General features: G+C 39.6%; 1 protein-coding gene across 2 annotated transcripts in view; it reads left to right on the top strand.

Annotated features, from left to right (window-relative positions):
* The window catches only part of vps8 (VPS8 subunit of CORVET complex), a 29,279-nt gene that overhangs the window by 602 nt on the left and 1,176 nt on the right, over nt 1-27,501 (top strand). Inside the window, exons 2-44 of one of the 2 annotated variants that reach the window (XM_044135779.1) lie at nt 557-625; nt 1,183-1,313; nt 2,630-2,726; nt 2,834-2,866; nt 3,073-3,127; nt 5,184-5,308; nt 5,703-5,789; nt 6,536-6,603; nt 7,717-7,870; nt 8,760-8,819; nt 9,054-9,161; nt 9,370-9,450; nt 10,202-10,372; nt 11,575-11,649; nt 12,150-12,185; nt 12,579-12,669; nt 12,779-12,825; nt 12,904-12,993; nt 13,094-13,140; nt 14,210-14,432; nt 14,537-14,626; nt 14,906-14,957; nt 15,210-15,252; nt 15,750-15,822; nt 16,116-16,235; nt 17,190-17,261; nt 17,464-17,583; nt 18,238-18,294; nt 18,514-18,596; nt 18,964-19,048; nt 19,433-19,531; nt 19,703-19,792; nt 20,209-20,255; nt 20,350-20,494; nt 21,516-21,605; nt 21,698-21,883; nt 21,956-22,037; nt 22,601-22,683; nt 24,337-24,417; nt 25,316-25,485; nt 26,113-26,281; nt 26,947-27,000; nt 27,302-27,382. In XM_044135779.1, the coding sequence (XP_043991714.1) occupies nt 557-625; nt 1,183-1,313; nt 2,630-2,726; nt 2,834-2,866; nt 3,073-3,127; nt 5,184-5,308; nt 5,703-5,789; nt 6,536-6,603; nt 7,717-7,870; nt 8,760-8,819; nt 9,054-9,161; nt 9,370-9,450; nt 10,202-10,372; nt 11,575-11,649; nt 12,150-12,185; nt 12,579-12,669; nt 12,779-12,825; nt 12,904-12,993; nt 13,094-13,140; nt 14,210-14,432; nt 14,537-14,626; nt 14,906-14,957; nt 15,210-15,252; nt 15,750-15,822; nt 16,116-16,235; nt 17,190-17,261; nt 17,464-17,583; nt 18,238-18,294; nt 18,514-18,596; nt 18,964-19,048; nt 19,433-19,531; nt 19,703-19,792; nt 20,209-20,255; nt 20,350-20,494; nt 21,516-21,605; nt 21,698-21,883; nt 21,956-22,037; nt 22,601-22,683; nt 24,337-24,417; nt 25,316-25,485; nt 26,113-26,281; nt 26,947-27,000; nt 27,302-27,382 (4,020 nt within the window). The remainder of the gene's footprint in view (nt 1-556; nt 626-1,182; nt 1,314-2,629; nt 2,727-2,833; nt 2,867-3,072; nt 3,128-5,183; nt 5,309-5,702; nt 5,790-6,535; nt 6,604-7,716; nt 7,871-8,759; nt 8,820-9,053; nt 9,162-9,369; nt 9,451-10,201; nt 10,373-11,574; nt 11,650-12,149; nt 12,186-12,578; nt 12,670-12,778; nt 12,826-12,903; nt 12,994-13,093; nt 13,141-14,209; nt 14,433-14,536; nt 14,627-14,905; nt 14,958-15,209; nt 15,253-15,749; nt 15,823-16,115; nt 16,236-17,189; nt 17,262-17,463; nt 17,584-18,237; nt 18,295-18,513; nt 18,597-18,963; nt 19,049-19,432; nt 19,532-19,702; nt 19,793-20,208; nt 20,256-20,349; nt 20,495-21,515; nt 21,606-21,697; nt 21,884-21,955; nt 22,038-22,600; nt 22,684-24,336; nt 24,418-25,315; nt 25,486-26,112; nt 26,282-26,946; nt 27,001-27,301; nt 27,383-27,501) is intronic. The other variant, XM_044135780.1, reaches the window with a different exon arrangement.

The following is a 27,501-nucleotide window of genomic DNA, read 5'->3' as shown; positions in this document are numbered from 1 at the left end:
CATACAGAATTCTGTGGTGCTAGAACAAACTAATACCACATACCCTGAACACACCATTCCCATGGTGGACCATGGTGGTGGCAGCATCATGCTGTGGGACCGGGTGTGGATATAGCTAAATCTAGAACAGTCCTGGATGAAAACCTATGACTGTAGAGGTTCAGCTTCCAGCGGGAGGGCTGCCTTGAACAACAGCCAGAGATATTATGGGACGTTTTGGATCAAAGCAGGTTTATATGCTAGCATGGCCAAGTCTAAGGATAGACCTAAATTCTATGGAAAACCTGAAACCTGCTGCTCACAGACACACTTTCTTATTTACAGAAAAATGTGTAGTTTCTCCTCCCACTCAACATTCTGACTGTGTGTTGGCCTATCACACAAACCTCCCAATAGAATACATACCCTGTAACGTGAGGAATTGTGGGAGAGTTCAAAACTTCCATCTTTCATATCGGATATTTCAATATACTTCTGTGTTGTATGTACTTTACAGCAGAAAAACTGCTTCCTGATCCCCTATTTTTGTTTTTGTATGTTGAATATCTTGTCATAGATTGACGATAAGGAGTTCGACATTCCCCAAGTGGACACCCCCCCCACACTGGAGAGCATCCTGAGTCAGGTCAGCTACAAATCTTTCCTTTGTTTGCTTTCAGTCACATTTAAAGGGACAGTATTACATGAAATCGACTTTTTTTTAGCTTTACATCATATTATAATGTTACTCCCTCATCAAAAACATAACCCGGAGTGTTGCCGTGACTTTTTTTTTATGCATGTCTGAGAAATCCTTTAGTCTCTGTGGCATCCACTGAGCTGTGTAAAACGCCTGGTTGGACCTAGCTCCGCCTTCTAGATGCAGCTCCACCTCTGAGCTGCAGTTTCCAAGCTTCCAAGATTACGCCTCACAGAGCAGCTCTTTCCCCATCTCCCCCACTCTGCTCCTACAGACTAACTTGCAGCATTTAGCAAACATCAGCTTTTTAGCTTATTATTCAAGGTTCTTCTCAGTGCAGTGCTGGTAAAAACGCTGTTAAAGGGTTAATAGAAGAGCCATGCTGGGTGAGCTCTCACACCAAGGCACCAGCTTTGGGAACTCGTGTGTTTCTGAGTTACTGTCAGATGTGCACTTGTTGAGTTTGAGCTTTTCTGTGTGTGACGTGGGTTTGTGTGCTACAGATGGAGGAAGAGGAGGAGCCTTTTGTTCTGGAGGACACCTGCCTTTTAAACACGGACAACATGGACGCTCAGTCCTACGACACGTCCTCCTTAGCCAGCTCTGACAGCGGTGACCCGGCACACCTCAAACGGCAAGAACACACACACACACACACACACTTTGAACATTTTGTAAACCTTCTACCACCTGTGGTGAACATAAGTATTGAAACCACATTCAGATATGGTATATTTAACATTGTTGTCAGAATTACTGGGATGATTCCATTCAGAATTGATTGCTTAGCCCATAGGTAAGTAATTGCGTCTTGTTGATTGGATAATCTAAGTTAGATATCTGATTCAATAGGAATAATGATGATTTAATGAAAACGTGGAAAGTTATGGCATCAGGCAAATATTTTTAAACTGAATGTTAAAAACTATTTAATAAACAGGCAAAGTTGTTGAAGTTATATAGTATGATTGCAAATATATGGATATTAATGAAGACATTTCCCAGGGGTTAGTTTTGGCACATAAGTGTATTTATTTAATACATAAATGATAAATAATAAGTTAATTATATAAGATTGAAAGTTTATTTTCAGCAATTAAGACATTTTATACACTAGTCAAAATGAAAGAAAAAAAAAATAGTACAGAAATAGATAATGTCTAATTTCCTAAGAATAGAAAGAACACAATTTGTAGACCAGAAAAAGCAGAAGCAGAAACGTACCGCTTGTACCTTCACTTTGGTTTACATAAATCATCAACAAAAAGCAAAAACAAAGCAGCAGAATCGTTTCTGTATGTTTTCTAAAACATATAATGGAGTTCAGTAGATAAACTCAAACAAGAAAACAATCAAATCTTACAGTATTGATCCATCCATCCATCCATCCATTTTCTGTTCATCCTTGTCCCTAATGGGGGTCAGGAGGGTTGCTGCTGCATCTGCAGCTACGTTCCGGGCGAGAGGCGGGGGTCACCCTGGACAGGTCGCCAGTCTGTCACAGATCTTACAGTATTTGTTTTGTAAATGATTTGTTTCTTTAATTTTGAACCACTGTTCACCAGCCACATTGCAGATGAAGCTGTTTTCTATCTGGTTGATGATTTGCATCATTTTTTGGATGAAATGGCGACTGATAAACTGAAGTTGTTGCTCGATAAAATAAGATTATGATTAAATTTAAAATAAAGGTACTTGGTGTTAGAATCAGTTACATAGCAGATAAGAGACTTTAAAAAACAGACACATTTAAATGATTCATCGTCAGGTATGGAGAGGCACTGCAGTGCTGAGAAAAGCCAAGCAGTTAATAAATTATAAATGATTTAAAGATGTCCAGAAAAGCAACCTTTCCCATTCATGTTGATGTTTCCAGCCTCAGAGTTCTGCAGGTATAAGTTTATTGATATTTTTCCTCCGTGTCCGTTTGTTCTGTGTGACCGACTGTAGGAAGAGAAGGACTCTGGATCAGAACGCAGCGGTTCACGGCTCGGTCCTCCGCCTCAGCCTGCTGAAGGGCATCTCCGCTCAGATAGTTGCTGCTGCTGTAAGGAACAGTGTTGGACTCATCCAGAATTATTAATTTAACACACCACCACGATGGATTCCTGGTATTCTTTTGGCCATGACAAGAACCTTTGTGTCTCTCAATAGGACAAAGTGGATGCTGGGCTGCCCACTGCAATAGTAAGTATCGATTGATTGTTTTGTATTGCACCTGATGCTGCTCATTTACAGAAGAACATCGTGAAGTTCAGAGTGCTCAGATGTGTTCAATTATTTGCAGAAGAATTTGATATTTCAATCAAATTTTCTATATTTATTGTTCATCTGTTGTCGTCAGTGCGTCTGATTCGTACTGAAATCTGTGTATTTGTTGACCCTTTGCTCAGGCCATGTCTGGTGTTATTGCTGTAGGAACATCTCATGGTCTTGTCCTGGTGTTTGGTGAGTTAATGTGTTAACCCTTCATAGTTTGCTTCAAGTGACATTAGGGGATGTTGACAATGTAAATAATTTATAACTCCATTTCAGGCGTACAAATAAAGATCAGACATGGGTGTTTCTACTTTTATTGTAACCAGATGTATTCTTTATTTTATGGCTTCTTATTTGCACTCATGTCGCTAGTAACAGAATTATCTCAGTTCTAAAAGTTCCAACTCTATTATAATACTAACAAAAAATACTTACTACTTAATAAGAGTATGAAGGGTTGGGCCAGAGGACCTTAACATCCCTATTAGAGTGTTTATTCTGACTATATTTTATAAGACTCACACTTCCCACCCATGATCAGAAAAGCTAAAGGTGGAATGTGAAACTTGAGAAAACTCCATGTTGACGTTAGAGAGCAATGTGTTGTAAACCCAGAACCAGATGTCAATTTCATAACATCAATTTCCATATGGAGATAAAATACAGAACAAAAGTTTGGACACACTTTCTAATTGAATTCAATTAGAAGGTGTGTCCAAACTTTTGGTCTGTACTGTATATATTTTTACTCAGAGTATTTCCCAAAAACTTTTATTCCCAGTTTCACTGTAGGCTTGTACTAATAAAATGAATTATCTATTGATCAATATTTATTTGTTATTTGTTGTAATCTAAAGTAATATTTTAATTCACAGTTGTGTACCTAAAGTTCATATACACTAGTGTCACTCTCTATTCCTAAACGTATCTAAAAAGCTTCATATCCACAATCAGAGATAACTGAGAATGTTTGCCACTTGTTATCTTTCCTAATATGTCAGTTATTAGAAGACTAAATACATATTTTTTATTGCACAACGGAGAGTTAAGATTATTCACTAAATTTCCCTGCAAATTTCAATGTGGTTCAGTGTAGTTCACACTTTGACCACTAGGTTAGTGTCAAAGCACTTCTAATAGGGACCTTAGTGTGAGAGGAAGATGGCTCATTAGCTGTAGCAGGAGCATTTGTTTTGTAAAACTGTAGAAAACATTGGCAGTTGGACATATTAACTATATATATTGTACTATAATATTGTTTTAGATGCCACTTCTACAGTGATGTGCATTTTTAGTACTGTGCTAAAATTACTGTAATAAATGCTCTTTTGTACACATGTTCTGTTTCTTTTGTTGACAAATTAGTCAAGATGAAGACATTTAAAGTGTTAAAGTATGAAATTTGCTGTAAAATAGGCCTGATTTCACAGATAGCACTGTTTCTATAGTTAGACAGTAAAAAAAACATTTAACGTCAATAATCAAATAGAAAAAATGTGGGTGTCCAAGTTTCAGTCATATTTTCACCATGTCATTCATACCTTTAGAAATGTCTGAGTCCCAAAGTAAATATTTCATACCCCAGCTAAATAAATAGTTTCCAAATAAATCTTTACTGTATCTAACTCAATATTTAGCCCTGAATTAAATACAAAATACTTTGTTAGCAAGATATTTAGTTAAACATTTGAACATTGAGAACTAAATATTTAGCTTGTGAATTAAATATCCAGTTTGGAACTGTAACATTTATAAATGCATGAGTGACATGGTGAAAATTGACACTTTTATCTCTTTGCCAGTCTAATTAAACCAAATTATTGCTGTTAATTTTTTTACTATGTAACTTTACAAAAGGCACCAGATAAAGAACTACAGTCGTAGTGATTGAGTTGATGCTGACTAATGTTTCTTTATGCTGCTGACATAATGACGGCCTGAGCAGGAAAAGGTACGGCCATGCCTGTTTGATGATCATGTTTATTGCGGTTTGTTTTTCTGCCTGCTGGAAGCATCCTGTCCCATAATGCCTTTGGTTTGTTCACGTTAGCTTCATGCATGCATCTCTTGTTTCCCACTTGGAGCTTTATTTTTTTCTGTTCCTCTCTCTGTGCCCATGTCATTTGGTGTTACTGGGCTGTTTTATGCTGTTAAGCTGCTCCTGGGTGAAACATGTATTTACGATGTCATGCTAAACGTTTATCGGGTTAAAGCCAGTAAATATTCCCTTAACCTTCTTCCTCAGACACCAACCAGGCTCTGCGGCTCTGTCTGGGCAGCAAGACAACCGGAGCGGAGTTCGGCGCCGTCTCGGCTCTTAGCATCAACCACGACTGCTCACGTGTGCTGTGTGGCTTTGCCAAGGGTCAGGTAGTTAAACATTTGTGGCTTCTTGAAGGGAAATGAGTTTATATGCAGTCTGATCTCTGTCCAGATTCAATTTACAGTGGAGAACAACAACACAGGGAGGCTTAGTTTTAAGAAGAAATGGCAACATTCTGTAGCCTGGAGCCTTGGTGTAGTGGAATAGAAATTAGATTCAACAAAGCAAAAGAAGAAATTGAACAGAACCCAATTTTATATAGCTGTGCAGAAGTTTCCCAAAAAGTTTTTGGAGTTGAACCGGCTGTTATCCAGTTCACTTTCATCATGTTCATGCTGAAGCTCACTGAATCCAGTTCATTCCAGATCTGGTCATCTGAGTACAGATGGTTTCATAGAACTGTTCCTGGTTCTTTGTATCCTAACTGTTGTTCTTGCTCAGATTACAATGTGGGATCTCGCCAACGGAAAGCTTCTGAGGACCATCACTGATGCCCATCCTCCAGGGACGGCCATACTGCATGTGAAGGTGAGAGCCGCTCAGCAGAACGCTCTGAATGGCTACAGGCTGTAGTTTGATGAAAAACACTTCCTCTGATTGGTTCCCTCCATGGACCATGCAGATGAGCTCGATTATACAGTAAATGTGGGAGTGCCAAAAATCTTGCTCATTAATCATTTCTTTATTATTAAAAAGTCCAGATAAGTGAATTTTCTTGAAGATTTATCAACTACCCTGATGTAGGGCTGGGCAATGAATTGACTTTATGGATTCATCAAACTTTTGGTTTTCGAAGATTTCCTTTTTGGAAAATCTGGATTTCTTTCACCATTGCTCTTCTTGGGTCTCCCGGGGCGGCCATCTTGTTTGACAAAGCTTCTTGTTTTACAGCTTCTATTAATTTGGATTTTAAATTCAGATCAACTCTACAAAAAGTATTACAGCCAGGCTAAATTTTTTTTTTTTCAAAATTATCAGAATAACGTCATAATACTACATATAGCACTACTGTAGAGTCCAAATAATACATAAATAAAGTCATTATGTAACCAGAATAAAGTCGTAATTTTATGGGACCTCCCAGCAAATAATAACAAAAATGCTTAAATGAGGAATGTTAAGCGTCTTGTGAAGTTACACTGTGGTATCAGTGTTGAAGGAGGCAAGTCAGACTAAATGTTTGGGGATAAATGTGATGACTGTTTCTCAGACACACAGTGACCATATGGATCTATACCAGCTAATTTCTATTTCCTCCCTCCCCCCTTCTTTAGTTCACAGATGACCCAACTCTGGCCGTGTGCAACGACAGTGGAGGGTCTGTGTTCGAGCTGACCTTCAGGTAAAGGAAGTGAATCTGGGACCAAATAGTTTCTGTCCAGAAAAACCCACAGTTTATAGAGAGGCTTCTCACATTTTCCATCAACCTTTTCAAAAACGATGCATTCTGAACAAAACTGCATAAAAAAGAGAATATTTCAAACAGCACTAATAAAATGTTTATTAAAGCGGAAGCTTTTTGGCCCAGTGGGATTAAAATACCAAACAGGAGAAGCCTAGTCTGCTGTAACGTATGTGTGTGATTCCTGCTGCTTAGGAATGGATGATATGCACTTAAAGTTTTATCATATTTGATAGTATTACTGTGATAAGAATAAAAGTATATATATACTATAAGAACTGTTTATCACTTCTTTTTGCTGTAGAAATATGTTTCTACAGCAATCACATGAAGAAGTGTGATTTGTATCACTAAATTGCTTGTGCTAACTATCATATTTATTGATATGTATTCATACTGGGCCTGTTGAAAGGAGCAATAAAACAATTAATTGCATGATAAATTATAAAGAGCTCAATAATTTCCTTTTGCATGATTTATTTTTTCTCTCTCTTTCTTCCAAAAACCAGATGACAAAAGTCTTCAGTCTGGCACTTTGGTCTCAATTAACCCCTTGTTTTGAAGGACAATTTTGTGTACAGAGATTTTATAATTAATTTAATTTATTGTTTCTTTTATTTTGTTTTTTATTTTATTTTAAATATTTAAATTGTCCTCCAGTTCCAGTGTGAAATTTCCATTAGAATTTAAAGTTTGTTGATCTTTGAATGTGTTCTGGCATTATTATGCCATTACCATTATATTATTGAAAATGATCTCAAAACAACATTATTGTTTGCAGCAATAACCTTTGGGAAAAATTATTGTCCAGCAAAATGAGTTATTGTGACAGGCCTCATTGATGCTGTCAATGAAAAAATGGTGGAAAAAAATCAAATAGGAAAAGTAACAATCCTGACAATGCGGACAGTGTTTTGGGGGGGGTTAAACATAATTAATTAAAATTTATTGTGACAGTGATAAATCAAAAATTAAGTCATTCAGGTAAATTTATCAGAATAATTGATAAACGATACAATGAATGACCAGAAATACTGTTGCTTTTTCTTCCAGGAGAGTGATGGGGATGCGCTCGTGCGACTCACGGTGTCTCTTCAGCGGCTCTAAAGGAGAGGTGTGCTGTATAGAACCACTGCGGACTCCTCCAGACTTCAGAGACCACCCCATCACATGCTACTCTCTCCTAGCTATGGCTTCCCTGACCAAGGTACGGACTCCCAGTGATCCCAGTGCACAGAAAGAAACAGAACAACAGCAGGCCAGAAGCCAGGAGAAAAACTCAGCCGTTGACGGCTGCAGAGATGCTTCATGCATCAGATAACAGACCATTGGTCCAGACCCAGATGAGATTATGTCCTGACCCAGGAGGGTCATTATGGATGGAGTTAAGGGGTTTTTTAACCCCTAGTTGTTTTCTTCTTTATGGCTAAAACCATCAAAATGAAATTATCTCCCTCTTCTGAGAGAAAGCAGACTTTCTGTTGATCCAGGAAGTAGCTACTGTCTGTGTATCCATCATGCTTTGACTGGGGATATTTGAGCTGTAGGGAAACCATAATCTGAGAAAATATGTAGATTTAATATCAAAGACACAGTTATAAAACAGTTATACTCTGGTTTTTTATTGCCTTTTCTCTGGTTGTTTAGAAGAAGTTGCTTCAGTTAAAGCAATCCAAGAGACGATCAGTCTTTGTGTGTGTGTGGGCGTGTGTGTGTGTTGTTGTTTAGCTATTTTTCTTTACATACCATATTGACATACCTTTTGAAAACCAGTAGACCATATGGGAACCAACGCCTCATCCTATTACTGTTAAGCCCATTAGTTAAGGTGAGGAGTTAGGTTTAGAGGTAAGGTGTGAATTAAGTGTTGGTTAAGGTTAGGGTTAGGAATAGACTTGTAATGGTTAGAGAGCAGAACAAGAACTGAGGTGTAAATTGAGTTGATACTGGTTAGATTTAGAATTACATTCAGGATTAGGCTTTAGAAATTAATTAAAAAATGAATGGAAGTCAATTCAAAGTTCCTTTTGAAGACAGAAATACACACGTGTATATTAGAACTACTGATGTTTTTACTTTTGATTTCTTCCAATCAGATTCTGATCATTGGACTCAAGCCCACTCTGAATGTGTGGATGACTCTTCCCTACACTAAGGTCTGATCCTCTAACCTCCTGCTTGTCTGTTAGCATGGAATCATCTCTCCTTTTTGTCCCACTTAAGTGTTTTAGATCAGACTTACATAACCTGAGTACATTACCTGTCACTATGTGAATTATTCCTCTACCCAGATTGTCCATTTTAGCTACTAGGAGGAAATTCTAGCTCTAATTCTGCAACTTGAACATTAAAAGTTTGAGTGTTCTGTTTTTGACGTTATCTCTCCTCAGTCTGATCCCAGCAGCGTGCCCCAGCTGGCCTGGCAGTTTGTTCCTGTCCAGAAGACGGTCAACCCCATGCTGGCCTTTTGTAAAGGAGACTCAGTCCACTTCCTGCTGGTATCTGCTCAGCTCCATCCCTCTGCATCATCTGACTCTAATCTCAATTTACAGTCCCAGTTAGATTATTGGATGAGATTTGCCAGGAAACCTTCAGAACCCAGATACATCTTTTAGTCCTAGTCCAAGTATCTTTCATAAGCCAACCGTTGTCTGAACTGCTCTCTTTCGGTGGTCTCTGTTTGTTAATCTGGTCGGATTTATCCAGGTGAAGAAAGAGGAGACGGGCACCATCCATGTGATCAAGCAGAGGCAGCTGCATCTGAGCTGTGACATCATCAGCCTGAACGTAAGCTCTGACCTCAGCTCAGTCAAAAAACCCAGGAGCAGAAAAGACCAGGGCTATTCTGGATCAGGGTGTTAAACTGGTTTTCATGTTGGGCCACATTAAGACCACCAATACTCATTCTGAGTATTGATTATAAATACTCAGAATGCAATGATAAAATTGATAAACTGTTAAAACTCTCTCCCCATTCGAACTAATATTTAACAGTTTTTCACATCAATCAGTCTCTCCAGGATTTCACATTGTTTTGGTGATTTTGTGGTGCTAATTTAGAACTATTAGCTAGAAATGTTGTAATTTTTCCACTTACGTACGACTTTAAATGTGACTTTTTGTTACTTGCGATAATCGATCACAGAATATGGGTTCAGGCAGCAGCATAGAAGTGAAAAATACTGCCACCTGCAGGTGAGAGTTAGCATCACTTCGACCCAATGCTTCTGCCATTTTTTGCAGAAAATTCGCAATAAACTGACAATTATTCAGTAGCGTGAAAAAATGCGATCTGTTAATTTTACATGAATCGTGGAATGGTCAAAAAAACTGGAGGGACTGATGTATTTTGGCAGTATATAATAAAAACTGCCTTGATTTGAATAATAAAATAATATTCAAGTGCTACGTTGAAGGTTCTTTTTGTGCGTCCCTAAATGCGAGCAAAGTGCTTCATTTTTAATGTCGGCTGAACAACATGTGGCGCCAGCAGGGAAAACATGATGGGGTCTGTGTGCTGCTGTTGCTGTGTCTGCAGTGGATCAACAGCTGCAGCCTGGTGCTGCTGGACAGCCATGAGAAGCTGCACGTAGTGGACCGGCCCACTCAGGACGTCCTGGAGACGCTGGACCTGGAGCAGGTGCAGCTGGTCTACAACAGCCGGCACTTCAAGTCCCTGGCAACCGGAGGGAACGTCTCCCAGGCTCTGGTGAGATAGACACCCGTTGCCGTGGAAATGTCTGTAAAGGGAAGGAGCTTTTATCATTTTTCTACTCATAATCAGTATGGTAAAATCTTTAAGTTCCTGTCTTTATTCCTTAGTCAGTCATTACAGAGTTAAATTCAGATTTCCACACATTGTTTTGTGTAAATGACATTCACAACTTCACTTCTGGTTCTCATTGATTGTTTTGATCATAGAGGAACTGACAGAAAGCTCACAGATTAATACGCACTCATTCAAAAACTCGCATTTGGCCAGATTTTTATATTTGATTTTTACCTTATGCCAGATTTTTAACCACACACTGAATGTGGTTCAGGAACCAAACCAAACTTTGACAATACGTTTTTTTTTGTTTTTTTTTTATGTTTGTGATTACAGAAATAAAATGTCTTAAACTCAGTTTTGTTTTGTGCCACATCATGTGATTTTATTTATTTTTTGCTTTGAAAGTCACAAATTTTGTGGTAATAGTTTAGAAATATTTGCAAGGAATTTTGCAATATAAGCATAGTTACATTAATTGTAACTTTTTGTTATGGATGTAAACTTGACAATAAATAAGGAGTGAGGCAGCAGTGGTGTAAAAGTAAGAAATACTGCCACCTGCAGGTGGGAGTTAGCATTACTTAAGCTCGATGTTTCTGACCATTTATGTGGAAAATTTACAAGAAATTTAGAATTATTCAATGGTTCAAGAAAAGAAAATTAAAAAATGCAAGGATTTGTTGAATTTGTATGAATTTCTTCAAGCTTGGACTTACCAAAAACTGGTAGGACTTATATATGAAATTTGGCATCTGGGGTGTAGAGGGCCACATACAAAGCTATGAAAGGGCCAGATTTGGCCCCCGGGCCTTGAGTTTGACACATGTGATTTAAAGAATCCAGAACAATGCCACGTGTTAGAGTTTGATTTGGTTCCAGGTTTGTTAAAGAGTCTGAAGTTAACTTCAGCATGCTTAAAATTCCAAAATTCAAAATATGCTGGAAATATTTGATATTGGAGTGTGAAAGTTAAGAATTCTGAAATGACAAATCCTGTTTAGCTACTTATTGCTAAAATGACTAGCTAAGCAGTTTTACGGTGATTTATTAAACATGTGGTCATCCTAAGACACCAGCTGAGCCGATCAGATCTGCTGTTCATGTGTTTAGATTGTCCAATCTGTGTGTTTGTGTTTTAGGCGCTGGTTGGAGAAAAGGCCTGCTACCAGTCACTGTCAAGCTATGCAGGACAGATCGTCTGCCTGGGGACCAAGGTAGCTGTTAGCTTTAGTCTGTGTCTGTTCATCCATCACTGTTCAATACAGAACAAAACAAAAACATTGGACCAGACATTGTCTGCGTTATTTTAATGTCTGCTAAAATAATGCAGATGTTATTTTACTTCTGCGTTATTTTAGCCGACGTAAAATAACGCTCAGTAATCACATTTTGCTTCACACGCTCTCTAGCTTGTGCAAAATATTCAGTCCTTTTTGTAACTTTGTCATGTTACAAACACAAACTCTACTGTGTTTTATTGGAGTTGTGTGAATTTGTGTGTTTGGTTCAGTCGTAAAAAGTCACATGGCCAAGTCTAGAAATCCAGTTGAAAATTTTCAAGCAGCAGTTCTACAAACAGGAACATTTACTATCATTGTTACTATTTTTAAATAATAGTCTGATCATTACTAATCATATGGATGTTATTTGCACAATATTACTTGATCCTGTTGTTTAACAGTGTGTGCTTTGCTTTGCTTTGCTTGTTTCGCAGTCAGCTCACATTATGTCCCTAAGGAACTGGAAAGAGGTATGCATCATGTTTCATCTTTATGATTGTGAGTATCACATGTCTGCATAAAACCCTCAACTGTCATGGCAACAGTCAGAATGTGGCTCTAACTTTAAGGCCGGAAGTAATCGATGAGGTTGTATGTGAGGATGAGCTCATCAGGCTATAATGTTGCTATGATAAAGGCAGTATTGCTGCTTATAGACATATGAAGATCATTTTTACAAATGATTTAATGAAGATAAAGGTTCTCTGAATCACAGAAGTACATAAGAATAGAAGTATTAGGATGTAAATATGACACTAACTTTCATGGAAGCATTTGAGTGTCATCCACATACAGCCACATCTTCAGTGTGTTTCCTGTCGGTTTCCATGGTTACCCAGATGACCCATGTTCTCTGTTTCCAGCGTCTGGACTGTTTACTAAAGCAAGAGCATTTCACTGAGGCTCTGTCTCTGGCCTGGTCCTTCCATGAAGGCACCGCCAGGGCTGTGGTTGGTGGGTGTGGTCATAATTAGTGTTAATATGAACTATTTTTTAAATATGGTTTGATCACATATTGAGAGAACAGCCGGGATTTTCTTTTCTTCCTGTGTCTTTATTTAAGGGCTGCATGGAGATTCACAGAAAAGGAAGGCGGTTATCAGTGACAAGGTGAATGTCTTACACACTTTGTAAAATCTGCTGGAGTTCTTTTTTGATTTTCAAACTTGAAACACCTTGTCTTTGCAGATGGTAGAGATTCTTCTCCATTTTACAGAGTACGCTGTGAAGAAATGCCCAGAACAGGGCAAGCTGCAGGTCATGGAGCAGCATTTCCAGGTAATGGAAACACGTTGGCTTATTTGAACTTTTTATCTGTTTAACTGTGAGAATAATCAGTAAGACTGACTGACTATGTTTATCTCTGTGCCTGGATCAGGAAGTGGTGCCAGTCCTGGTGGATTATTGCCTCCTGCTGCAGAAGGCGTGAGTACATGTGTGTGTTCATGCTGTGTCTGATTGTGTTAATGACGCCGACCTCCTGAAGGCAGGACAAAGCCTGACCAGGACTAGAATCACACAAACCTTCCAATTGATCCTACTTACCACCCAGTGCTTTAACCCCAGTTTATTATTCAGAATAGTTTAAAAAGCTTTTATCTAAGTAAACCCAGTAGATTTCATCAAGTCATAAAAATCTATCTAAACTAACATGGCCCTATGTGAGTTAGTAATTACCTTCTGTTTAAGGTCACTCTACAACATCTCAATTGTATTTAAGTCAAGACTTTGACTAGGCTACTTCAGAACCATCATTTGAAAACAGTCAGAGGTGAACTTTGGATTATTGCCCTGTTTCATTCACTAAATGTGTTTGAGGTCAAGAAAATAATTTTCTTCTTCAGATTTTTTGCCAGAAAGTAGAATTCATTAAACCATCCATCACACTACCACCACCATGTTTGACTGTCGCTATAATTTTTAAAAAAATGCTGTGCTAGTTTTACTCCAGATTTAACAGGACACACACCTTCCAAACAGTTCCACTTGTTGAATATTTTCCCAGCAGTCTCTGGGATCATCCAGATGTTTTTTTTTGGTAAATGTGAGACAGGCCTTTGTGTTTTTTTTGTTGTTGTTCTTCTCAGTCTCTCAATCAAACTGCATCATGAAGTTTGATTGGGCACCAGGTGTCTTTTTTTTGGAAACTGCAATTTGTACTCTCTTGGGTTATTTCTGTTAGATACTTAATTTTCTCTGATGATCTGATAAATAAGTGCGACAACAAAACAAAAAAGCATAAGGTAGGTTGGTAGGCAACATTATTTATATAGCACATTTTCAGCAACAGGGCAGTTCAAAGTGCTTGAAGTCTGTATTGTTCACAACACATTTGGTGTCAGACCAGAGCTGACATAATAAGGTAGTGCACACAATTTCTATTTTAAGATGGCGACAAAGAGGCTGACAGTGTTTGGTGGTTTATTTTCCAACCTCCATGAAGTGGTCAGTGTTGGTTCTCTGACCGTTGAGAGTGAAGCTCCTTGTTTCTCAGTGACCTGCTGTTCAACCAGCTGTACTCTCGGCTGGTGGAGAACATGGTTGCTAAGGGCGTCTTCCTGGAGTCACTGGAGTCGTACATCATCGCCAACCGGCTTGGTCACATCACTACGCCTGTTATGAAGGACCTCCTGGCACATTACCATGACAACGGTATGATGGACAGCCTGGAGAGATGCATTGTCCATCTGGATGTTACCAGTCTGGACATACAACAGGTGTGTAGATGTACAATGAGTCCTGTATATAGAACACAACCAGTATGAAGTATGAATGCCTGGACATGTTGTCTCTGCTTGTCTGTGTGGCTTGATGAGTACAGGTGGTCCAGGTGTGTTGGAACAACCAGCTCTATGATGCAGTGATCTATATTTTCAACCGAGGCATGAATGACTACATTACTCCAATGGAGGCAAGTTCCACACAGACGGTGTGTTTTTGTGACTGACTGAACTGGAAGTTGAGGATAATTCAGGTTCTTCAGTCATCAGATTGGTACAAAGTGCTGTTCAGCTTTCCAATGTTTCAGTGCTTCTTTTAGATAACATGTATTTTTTTTTTACTCTGTCAGTTTTTTCATCATGCATTTAACTGAAGAAATTCTAGATACTTCAGTAGATCTAAGCTGGATTCTGTGTGGTCTGACATAACGGACCAAAAGCCTTCCTGAACTTGTCCTTTATTATTTCAGAAACTCTTTTCAGTGATTGGTCCTAGAGTCAGAGAGGGGCGGAGTCTAACAGGTGACGCCAAGCAACACAACTAGACTGGAGCTTTCCTTTTTGTTCTTATCTTTTTTCTTTGCTTTCCTTTTCTCTTTTCTTTTCTTTTCTTTTTTTTCTGTTCTTTCTATTCTCTTTTTCACTTCTTTTCTGTTCTTTTCCTTTCTCTTCTCTTCCTTTCTTTTCTGTTCTGTTCTTTTCTTTCTCTTTTTTGTCAGTATTTTGCCACAAACATATTTAAATAGTTTTTTCCATGTGTTTCTTTTCCTTTAGGTGATGATGTGGTGATGGGGAATAAATTACTAGTTTATATAAGGTAAATCCTCCTGATGCGATTATTACCCTGTGTGTCAAACTGCTGTATATCAGAGCCTTAGCCTGTCTCTTTGTAAGTGCATAATTCTATGCACTTACTAAAATGTATGGAATATAGTGACTACAGATGTATTTATTGATTTTTGATGTGTTTTATTTGCTTTGACGTACATCTGTGTCACCCTCACCAGTTGTTTTGCATTTGTTCCATTGTTTATTTGTGTGGTTTTACTAACATCAGAACATCACAACCAGTAGATCTGCCCTTATGTATTGGGTACATTGTCACTGACACCCCAACTAGAATTTTTCTTTCAATATCAAATCAGTGTATCTCTACTTTTAGCTTTGTGTTTCTTGTTAAATAAAATTGCTTGTTGAAATATTGCTCTCTGCATACTGAAATCAGAATGAAATTGTGTCACAGTGCTCTGATCAGTGAACATCTGTGTGTGTGTGTGTGTGTGTGTGTGTGTGTGTGTGTGTGTGTGGATGAAGCTGCTGTCTTGCTGGAAGAGCCTATCCGATCGGAGACATCCCTGAAGATCTGGTTGTCCAGGTCAAATACCAGGTATGGTCAACCGTTCAGACGGCCAGTACTCTGTGAAAACAGCTCATGGAATAAAGTGATGTTGAATTTTATTTTACTGGTTTTCAGAAATGTATTTAAATCGAGTAAAAGCAATCTTTTGGTCTCTACAGGAATCTGCATTTCAACAAAAACAGTGTGTTAAGCTCATTTCGTTGTGCATGTTGACGTGGAATAACTTCACTTTACGATCTTATTATGGAGCTGCAGTTATTGAAAGCAGGCGGTTTGTTTGACATTTGTTTGTTTTTGTGTGTCTGCTTGTGTCTGATCAGGTGTTTGAGTTCCTGATCCGTCTCCATTCAGGCGACTCCTCACAGAAGGAGGAAGTCTTCCCGTTTATTCACACACTCCTCCACTTTGACACTCGGGAGTTCCTCAATGTTCTTGCCATGGTGGGATGTCTCTCTGACTGTCTCTCAGCTGTCATTAACAAGCTGTTAGTTATACTGGGTTTTTATTGTGTGGCCGATTTCAGATTGGTTTGAGTATATAAACTGACACAAAAATCTCCAGTCAAGTTTCCAGTGAATTAATAAAGTGTTGTTTTACATCTGGACACAAATATAAAACATGTAACTGGACATATAAAACTTTATGCCAGATAACAAATCTTTTAACCACAATAAGCCACAAAGGTTGAGCTAAATTAGTCAGCTGAAACAATGCCAGACTCAATGTAAACTAGCTACCTGGAGCATGCAGTCAGACCAAAATCTGTATGATTATATGTATAATTATGCAAGACAGAGGAATCTCCATTTATGAGGAGGGATTTTCCCAACATGAGCTCATGCTGCATTCAGGTACATCTGGGACACTAAGTCTTTACAAAATATTTTCTGATATGGACGCAGATAGGCTTGTCGCAATAAGTAATAACTCAATCACAATAAATTAAAATATCCATAATTTCTATTTGCATGATTTATCATTTTCTCTTTTCTCTCTATTTCTACCACAAACTGGATGATAAATGTTTTCAGGCTGGTGCTTTGGTCTCAACTAGCTGTATCTACAATTTTGTTTACACAGACTTCATAAGTCTTTTTATTTGTTGTTTTGTTTATTTATTGTGGATATTTAAAATGTCTGCCAGTTCCCGTGTTAAATGTTCATTAGAATTTAAAATGAATTAATTTTAAATGAACGTGTGCTTGTGTTATTATTCCATGTGAATTATATGACTTGAGAATGGCCTTAAAACAACAATCTGCACTCATTTCTACACTTTACACTTTTTAAAGTTTTAAAACAATAAAATCAAATTACTTTCAGAAATGGAAAGATTCTTTGTTTAATGCTGACTGAAGTAAGAAAATATGGAGAGATGTGTTTATGTATTCCAGACGTTTGATGATGTCCAGAACGACAAGCAGGCCCTGGAGTACCAGCAGAGGATAGTGGACATCTTACTTCAGGTGAGATTCTGGTCTTATTAACAGTTTCTGTAATGAAGAGCGAAAGGAAGCCAAAATGCAGCTTCTTCTTCCTCTGAGGCCTTCTGAGAAACCAATAGTGATTATGACCAGAGTCTGAAAATCTTTCATGATTAATTTCTCTTTTATTGTTTGTTTGCCTCTGTGCATTAATTAATACACTGCTCATTTGCTTTAATGAAAGGTAATGGTGGACAACCCTGACTTCACTCCCTCCCAAGTCGGCGGTCTCTTCACCTTCCTGGCTCGGCAGCTGGCCAAGCCAAACAACACGCTGTTTGTGAACAGGAACCTTTTTGATCAGGTATGTAGATATTTCTCTACAACTGGATTTATTATTGCAAACGATACTTTTGACAGCAGCAAATGCTTTTTGTTTTTACATTAAGTTCACTTCCTAAGTTTGTGTGCATGTCTTAAAACCTTGAACCAAAAAGCCTCACCAGGCCCATTAAGACTGGACCCAAAATGACAGAGACTAAGCAATAAATACAGACTGGTGTGTTCTTAAAAATCTCCTTTGAGATAAACTCCAGAGACACAAAAACAGTGGAATAAAAATATTTGATTTAATTTAAATGCATCCTTCTGCAAATGAAGGTATAAAAATCATTGCCTTCCTTTTTTAGGGATTCAGAAGCTTTGCAGCTTTAGTATTTGTGGTGACATTTCATATTGTCAGCTTGCTGCTCAGACATTTCAGCTCAGTGACATCATCAGCAGAAATCAGAGCGCTCGTCCGAAAGAGGAGAGACGGAAGTAAACGATCATCTGGCCAGATATTTTCACTCTGCATCAAAACAAGCTCACAAGTTGAGAATGTTGCAGCTGAAGAAACGTTTTATGAGATGAATGTCTCAAGCCGAGACATTCATCTGCAGCAGTGACAGGAGATGGAAGACACAATTCCTTGTGTCTCTGTCTGTCCTCTGTGTCTGAAGGACATCTGTCTCCTCAGGTGCTGGAGTTCCTGTGTTGCCCTGACGATGACTCTCGACATACTGAACGGCAGCAGGTACATGTCAACGTAGAACCGTGTCTGCCTCTCACACACCCTGTGCCTTTGAAAATATGCAGGATCAAGCACACTCATTCCGTCAGAACGCTTTTCATGTGCTTGTTTTGTTTTTAACATGAAAATGTAGCACAACAGATAATCATTTGGAGTCATGTTCTGACTCATGTGACCAATGCGATGTAGACTCCGACATGTATCGCTTGTTTCTCTGCTTAGGTTCTGCTGGAGCTGCTGCAGGTCGGGGGTGTGGTCCAGTTCAACGAAGAACGGCTCTTCACGCTGGCAGAGAAAGCCAAGTTGTAAGCAACTAATCAAACATGGTGATCTACATCTGAAGAGCGCTGTTTAAACCTGAAAATCACTGCAGCATGGTTAGGGTGGAGGAGAAGGGTGGATGAGCAGCGCCACATGAGATTGTGATTGACAGCACTAATATGTTGGTTGTGATTGGCTGTTTCTAGTTAGGCAGAGGAATGAAATTTTTCAGAGACTATCTGTCTCATACTGTCATGACACGGTGACAGTTTCAACAAATATGTAAAAAATCGATATATATTTTTTTTTTTTATAAAAATGACATTCCGCAGCTTTGACTTGTGAAGAAATCAGAATTACATCCCGATGTTCCATTTCACCACATGATGCTGTCTGCGTTCTGCCCTCCAGCTACCAGATCTGTGAGTTCCTTTATGAGAAAAAGCATCTGTATGACCGCATCGTGGACTGCTACTTACAGGACCCACTTCGAAAGGTACCGAGGTGTTTGGATCACAGAGTGTCACAGATTTCACACATTTTCACCAACATTAATTATTATTAGTTAAGTGTACTGAAATAGAAATAGAAGTATGATATTCTCATTGTACCATATTTATAATCTAGCAAAGCAAAAATGATTCCTGCTAAAACAATATGTTGATTATTAGACATTATATTAATGGTATTTAATGTATCATTTTGAGTCTGAAATATGGAGCAATTCAAATGCCTGCTAGGTTTAGCTTCAGATTTCAGGTAAATCTGCTGTTTGTGCAGAATATTGGATTCTTCTTTTCTTCTTTTTTTTTGCTTTTCAATCATAAAATAACTAACTGAAATCAGCGATTTATAATTTTCTGTTGTGTTTGCGTGTTAGGCAGAAATCTTCAGCTACATCCACAACCTGATGTCCATGCCGGGCTACAGCTCTGAGGAGAAGCTGAAGGTCAAGGAGAAGGTTCTGCAGCACATGCAGGTCAGGGGCGCTGCAGCTGCTGGTCAGATTGTAATGAGGAGAGACGGCGTCTCCCAGCAGCTCGTTCTCAGGGAGATGCATTAGCTGGACCGAACATGTTCTACGGCCTCATCCTGTTTGGTATTGGCATCAGTCATTCTACAGAAGGTGTGTTCTTGTATTATACAACAGGAGCTGGTGAGCCTGGATCCTGGTAAATTAGCTGACCTGGTGGTGTGGCACTTCACAGAGGAGGTGCAGACCATCATCTCTGAGCTGCAGGTAAACAACGCATCATCATCACTTCAGACACACAGCTTTCAATTCCATTTTTTTTTAGATGCATCCTTTTCAGAGTGATGTTTAGGTTTAGAGCTGAGTTCTAACTTTAGGCTCAAATCTACATTTTCCTGCAGAGAATAATATATTTCAGGTAGACTTAAATTGAATCCACAACTTGGTGGCAGTAAAACCCTCAAGATGTGTTGTCATGGATACAGTAACGAGATAGAGTACGAAAAATTGTACTCAAGTAAGAATAGTACTACTACAACATATTTTTACTCAAGTAAAAAGTAGTCCTACAGGCATTGAATTGCAATCATGGCTTATTCATTATTAGTGTTAACAAGCAATTAAGCAGATGTACATAGTGAAGTGGTTTATTTCAGAAGGCTTCTCTGTGTGTGTCTCTGCAGGACGACAGTCTACTTTTCCAATTCCTCCGCTGTCTCCTGGAGTCTCAGTACGGTTTGCTTCCTTCCCCTGGTGTTTGATAACCACAGACCTCCTGCTGTCTCTCCTGATCTTGGACTCTTTGTCCCTGCACTGTCTCTCAGGGAAGGATCTCAGTCCGCGTCCCGGCTGCCTCTGGAGTCTGAATTTTATGAGCTTTTGCTGGACCTGATGTGCCGCTTTGAACCGCAGGAGCTTTTGAAGTTCCTCCACACCTCCCAACATTACAGGCTTGAGGAGGCCATACAGGTACTGTTTTTATGCCTCTAGAATGTTGTCTGATCCTCGGCTATATCCCAGGATATGGAAAGTCTCCTCTTTGGTGAGGAAGGTACCTGAGCTGCTGTGTGAGGTTGAGAGGTTCTGGTTAGAAATAGTCAGACTCACCTCAGCACATGGGCCTGGTTCTCCTTACAAGGGGTTGGACACTCTGTCACTCTGGAGTTGGGTATATTCATCGCCCCCCATTTCGGGGTTCATCTGGTTCTACCTGTGGTTGAATTGGTTCTGACTGCTTGTTCTTATGCGCCTAAAAGCAGTTCAGATTACCCACCCTTCTTGGAGTCCTTGGAGGGGGTACTGTTGAGTGCCCCTCCTGGGGACTTCCTTGTTTTTGCTGGGGGACTTCAATGCTCATTTGGGCAATGACAATAAGACCTGGAGGGGCCTCCCTGATCGGAACCTGAGCAGTGTTCTGTTGATGGACGTCTGTGCTTGTCATGGATTGTCCATAGCAAACAGCATGTTCAAGCTTAAGGGTGTCCATATGTGCTCTTTGCACCAGGACACGTTAGGCCGCAGTTCGATGATCGTCTCATCTGATCTGCGGCTGCATGTCTTGGACACTTGGGTGTAGAGAGGGGCAGAGGTGTCCACTGACTACTACCTAGTGGTGAGTTGGCTCCGATGGTGAGGGAGGATAGCGGTCAGACCTGGCAGGTCCAAAGGTAATGTGAGGGTCAGGTGGGAATGCCTGGCAGAATGAGCTTCAACTCCCACGTTCCTGTTGTCATGGCAAGGAGAGCAGCACTTCATGTGAAGAGGCTCTAAATGTGGCCAGTTGATAGACTGTCCCTGGATGCTGTTATATCTAATGAATGGTATCAATCATCCAGTAGGGGGAGCTAGACCAGTCATCAGTCTGGACTTCACAGTAGTCTCTCTGCAAAAAGAAATGCTTCCCATCTGTTTCATACTGCTTCTATCTGTTCGTCAAGCAGATAGAAGCAGGGATGTGATCATTCTTTACAGTCCATGACTTTGTCTCCAGATAACAGAGAAGTACCACTGTAATGAAGCCAAGGCTTATCTGCTGGAAAAGAAGGGAGATATTCCTGGAGCATTTGCTGGATTGCTGCAGGTACAGATCATATCATTGTACTCATGAATTCAGGTTTTGATTAAATAGGGTGGTGTGTTGATTTCACTGAATGTTTGCATTTCCCTTTGAAGACCCTGAAGGAAAGCCTGGATGTCCTCGCTGCAGAGATGAGCGACGGCTTTGGAGGAGGAGTTGACGGACGGGACGAAGAGGAGGCGGACGGTGAATTCACACTGACGACAGTGAAGAGTTCACTCAACCAAATGATTCTCTTCTGTCATCGAAACTGTCAGAATCTTGATCAAGAGCAAAGGAAGGTGGGCAGAGTGTTTGCGGCGGGGAACTGAGGGAGCTACATCTCTACAGCTGACGGTTCTCTTTCCTCACAGGATCTGTGGTTTCCACTCCTGGACACCATGATGGCCTCTCAGAAGGAAGTCATGGGGCTCAGCGATAAACACATCTCGGATGGTGAACATGCACACCTGCACCAATAGTTTGAAGGTTTTTGCTCAAAGTTGCACAAACATTATGTGGGAAAAAAGTAAAAATGCTCCGGCATTGAGTTTCCACTGATCTGACCCTGTAGAAGGCAGGGCTTCTAACATTGCTTAACCTCCTTCTACGCTAATCAGTCCTTCTGTCAGCACTGATGAAGATTCACTGATCTCAGCATGCTGAATGCTTGGACAGCAACACAAACTACTTACTAAAAAATTCAGCCAATATTTTGGAGAACTCGTGGAGCAGATAGATTTGTCAGTATTGTTAAAGGGTTCAACAGGAAGTGGCAGAATTTGATGTTGCACTAAATGTTCTTCATATCGCGATGTTTGCTCCAGCTCTATTTGAAAAATCTCTGTATAATTGTCTAAAGAAAAACAGCATGTATTTTAGAAATGACGATTAGAGAAAGCATGGACAGACTAGTGGAAGAGGAGAAGCTGAACATGAGATGATATGTTTCTGTTGTCTGAGAAGCAAGGCTTGTTGTGATTGGTTTAATGACGGTAACATGTCTGGGATCGTTCCAGGGCTGAAGGAGATGACCCTGAAGGTTCTCAACTGTATGAGCAGCTTTATTTCACTTCCTGCCATCATTCAGCAGATCCTACAGGTGAGTATCTGTCATTTGTCAGTGATGATAGATTAACGAATGAAACCATGTATTTGGACAATCAGTAAAGACAAAAAGAAATTGTGTTGGTCGGCTCCCGACATGCTAACATCAGATGTTGTCGTAACCAGGGAAACGGTAGGCTTCACCAGTGCTTATTGAAAGTATTCATACCCCTTGGGTGTTTTACCATTTTTATTGCTTTTATCAATCAATCATGGTAAACATTTTGACTTCAGGTCAAAGAAAAATAAACAAAAAAAACCTTTAACGTCAAAGTGAAAACTGATTTATTCACAATAATGACAATTAAATGAAAACATTCGACATAAAATAACTGGTTGCATAATTATTCACCTCCTTCCCAGGCCGCATCCCAGCAGGGAGTCTGGGTCTCAGAAAAAGTGTTTCCATTGCAGTTTTGCAGAAAACACCAATTGTAATACGGCTAATTTTAAACCAATTCATTCTTGTGCAAAAACGTTTTATCAAAATCATGAGTTTGTTTAAAATTGACATGTTTCCTTTAAGGGAATTTATTTTTGTTATTCCAATTTGGCAAATTTAAAGGTCAGAGGAGACACAGCTAGTCAGTGAGGGCCGTCTGTAGTTTTCCTCCACTCTTCCTGCTAATCTGTTCCAGTTCTGTCAGGTTGCTGGGGTTCTGGACTTTGACTGGGCCACTCTTGGTCCTTCCCCTTGTGTCTTCAAACCATCTCTTGTAGATTCAGCTGGAAGCTTCGAGTGGTTGTCTTGCTGGGTAATAAATGTCCTCTGAAGAACTTTCTTCCAATTCACCATGGGGTCTTTGCCCGCGTGCCTTTTGGCAAACTCCAGTCCAGCCTTGATTTGAGTTTTCTTCAGCAGTGCTTTTCTCGTCACTGCTCCCTTAAAGCTTTGACTGGTGAAGACCCAGAGCAACAGTTGTTGTATGTAGAGTCTCTCCATCTCAGCTGCTGCAGCTTGTAGCTACTTCAGCGTCGTCATGGTGACCAGGCGTCCTCTCTCAGTAGTCTATTTTTTGACATTCAGGTTGTGAGGTCTGCCTGATCTAGGAATATTTACACATGGTCCATATTCCTTCCATTGATGATGGATTGAACTGAACTCCTGGGATATTCAGGGCCCTGGGGATGTTTTTTTATATCCATCCCCTGACTGATACATCTTGATAACATTTTTTCTGATTGGTTGGGGTGTTCGTTAGTCATCCTCCTGTAGTGGTTAGCCAGGGATACTGATGAACCAGCTGTCTTTATACTGCAGTCATTTGAGACACATTCACTGCTCTCAGAGTACTAGCAACAACTGACTGGACCTCTATTTAGTTCGGTCAGTGTTTATGAAATCACTTACTTTTTGTCAAATATTTTTATTTAACTCTCATTATTTGGTAGAAACCAGTTTTCACTTTGACATTAAAGTTCTTTAATGTGTTTTTTAAATGAATTGATTTGTGAAATCAATATAAAGGATAAAACATCCAAGGGGATAAAAACTTCTTATAAGCACTGTTGGCTTACTTCCTTTTAAGTCAAGCCGACAGTATTAGTTATGTATGCAACGTTTAGTGGAGCATCCAATCATTTTTATCAAGCATTCCAGTTGATATGTTGGATATTTAAACTTGTGCTGCTGGATGGTTTTAATCAGGATCCAGTTTATGGAAGAGGAAAGCTGGCGGAGATCCAGGGACTCATTCTGGGCATGCTGGACACGTTCACCTATGAACAGGTAACGCTTCGTCCACATGTCTTCATTCAGGGACATGTGGACTACAACTGAAACCAGATACTTTGTGTGTGTTTCTTTTTATGAAAGACACCAGCGTTTCCTCCAGTGTTTTATAAGCCTGGTGGGTCACCAGACTTTACTTATCCCCCCACCAGGCTAAGCGTTGCTTATTTATTTTATTTCCTTTTAAAATGTTTGCATTTTTTTAGACTTTATGGTTGGTGTTCAAGTATTAATCCTCTAATCGTTCAATAACACATGATTATCTAGTGATATTTTCAATATTGTCAACTTTAAACATTTTTTAACTCAAAAACACGACGGGCCGCTGGATGAAACCTCCAGGCTTAGCAAGTTTTCTGGGGGAAACTTTGGACACACATTTTTATTTTCTTTTTTCACTGTCTGCAGTTAAATCAGAGCAAACTCTTGTTTTAGTTTAGTTAGAATTACCAAAATTATTTCTATTTCTAAATGCAAACCATACATTAGGTAAAGTTTACTTGTACCAAATGTACATAAACCTTTGAATTTGAGGAAAGTTCTGAAAAATATTTCTGAAAAAGGATTCTCATGTTTTCTGGCATTTAGTAAATCGACATAATTTGGATAAATCAAACTGACCTAAAACAAGAAAAGTTGTTTTAGGTCAGATTTAAGTTCTAACACTGAGAAAAAAAATATGTACGTCTTTTTATTCAGCGCATGTAAATATAAAACATCTACAGTGATTGTCATTGAAAAGTTGCTTTCTGTATCTACTCAGGTTATTATCCAATATTAAATTAACTTGATGATCTGAAACATTTTTGTGACCAAAAAAAATAAATATTAAAGCATAGCATTCAGTAGACACATTTTAGTGAAAGAAGCAGTAAGAAATGTGCCTGTCTCTCAGACTCTGCTTGAAACAACAACAAATCTGCTGAACCACGACCTCCACTGGTCCCTGGCACACCTCCGCTCCGCTGTCACCAGAGGGCTTCATCCCCGTCAGGACTGCTGCAACATCTGCCTGCAGCACTACAAGAGGAAGCAGGACGTGACCGAGGAGATCATCGTGTTCAGGTAACACGGCCTGTGACTGCAAAGTGAAAACCACTTGATTATTTCTGCTGCTTCCACGCTGGAAACTACGGAGGCCCCTAGGGGACACGGGGGAATTTTTGTGCTTCTTTTGCATTACCTCGTAATACTGTATTAGTCAGTTCGTGCTGCGATTTGAATACTGAAAGTCTCTTTTGCTACAGTGTAAGGTTTTTATAAGGTTTTTCCATGTATGCTGGTATCTCTGTGAGATAGCTGAAGTTTATGATTTTTTTCTTTAGGACACAAACTCACTGCAAACTTATGTGCGAAATGCTAAAGCAAAACAAGTCAAACATGAGCTTTCCATCTCTCCTCTAAGACACAAACTGAATCTTTTGGTGAGAAGGAAATAAAGAGACAGAAACATCCAAAATATCTGGACTGTTTTTGAATTATTTCATGGATAGTAAAACCATCTGACAGGTTTTTGTTTTTTGGGGTCTGAATGGTTAATGAAGGTCTATTTTCCACCTTACACACTCAAACATTATTATTATTACATCATTACGTACTGCGGTGTTATTACATAATTACATTATGTACCTCTCTCTCTGGATGACACTTTACAAGGTTCCCTCTGACCTCTGACCTCTGCGTGTTTTCCAGCTGCGGCCACCTGTACCACCTGCAGTGCCTGCAGCAGAAGGACTGTGGGTGGGGCGTGGCCTCAGAGCCGCAGCAGCCGTGGAGGTGCTACAAGTGCTCCTCCAGCCATGGAGGAAGGGGCGGGGCTTGTTCTGAGCCAAACAGAAGCCGCAGCGCGTCTCTCGCCCAGGTCAGTGAGTTTGTGCTAATCATGAGGAAAAGTTCATAAAGCATAACTCCAAACGCCATGAGCTGACCCGAACAGAGGACAGCTGCTCTGTCAGTGTGCAGCAAATTCATTTGCTCGTTGTGGTTTATTTCTGTGACTAATATCTGAGGCTAAGGAAAACTTTGAGTTTTTGTATTGACAGTCTGCAAAATAGTTTTGACCAATGGTTGTCCTCCCTACAGCAGACTGAGGTCAGAGGTCATAGTAGGTTTAACTTATTTAGAGTCCATTTTATCTGCAGCAGTGCTGCCGCTATTCTTACAGTGGGTCACACATCACTTCATTACATCACTAAAACAATTTTTAGAAATGAAATACAAACAAAACAACAACAAAAAAAACAACCAAAACAATGACATGGCAGACTGTGTGTGATTTTAGGTTAAACACATAATTAACTCAAGTGTAATATGTTCAGTTCACAAACAGGAACTTAGATTGTTTGCAGTTTACTAAAATATTGTCTCATCATTAAATAGAACATCAGTTGGCTGTTGCGGTTTTCTGGTTTCTTGTTTGAGACTAAACTAGAGCCGGACAGACTAGATTTACTGTGTGCCGTTTGATATGATCATTTTGTGTTTGTGTGTGTGCGTGTGCGTGTGTGTGTGTTCTCTGGGGTCCAGACTCGATTTTCATCAGGACATTATGAGAAAGGAGCTGAGACTCACAGGAAGAAGGTAAGCTGGATCATTTCCTGTCTGCACAAGACACCGACCGCTTCCCTGTCAAACCTTCATCCTCTGAGCGCTGCAGTCATTCTGTAATAAGTCTAAAGTTTAAAGTCTTGGAAGGAATAATAATAATCTCTTTGTCCGTTTTAGTGCTCTGCTTCTATTGGTTTATCTCTAACAAGTAAAGCATCTGAGTACCAGCAGTGATTTAACATGGCAGGAACAAATCCATGAGTTATTCTTGTTTCAGTGTGAAACTAGTGTATAATAATAACAGCCCAATGTGCGATTATTCGCTGTGTTGCAGGTGGTTGCTGTGGCAACATTGGATGTGCAGCAGGAACTCTCCTGGGATCACTTGCGAGGGCTGTACAGGGGACCGTCCAGGGTACAGAACCACTGCTGTCTCTGTTTCACTGATGCAACAGCCGCTGTGTTTCCATTTACTGTCGTACAAATTACAGAAATAAATTTGTTTAATGGAAACACAGCAGTTTCAAAAAACTC

Source organism: Gambusia affinis, linkage group LG13, assembly GCF_019740435.1.
Source record: "Gambusia affinis linkage group LG13, SWU_Gaff_1.0, whole genome shotgun sequence".
Taxonomy (NCBI): domain Eukaryota; kingdom Metazoa; phylum Chordata; class Actinopteri; order Cyprinodontiformes; family Poeciliidae; genus Gambusia; species Gambusia affinis.
Note: the sequence above shows the minus strand (reverse complement) of the source record. Positions and strands in the feature narration are given on the sequence as shown.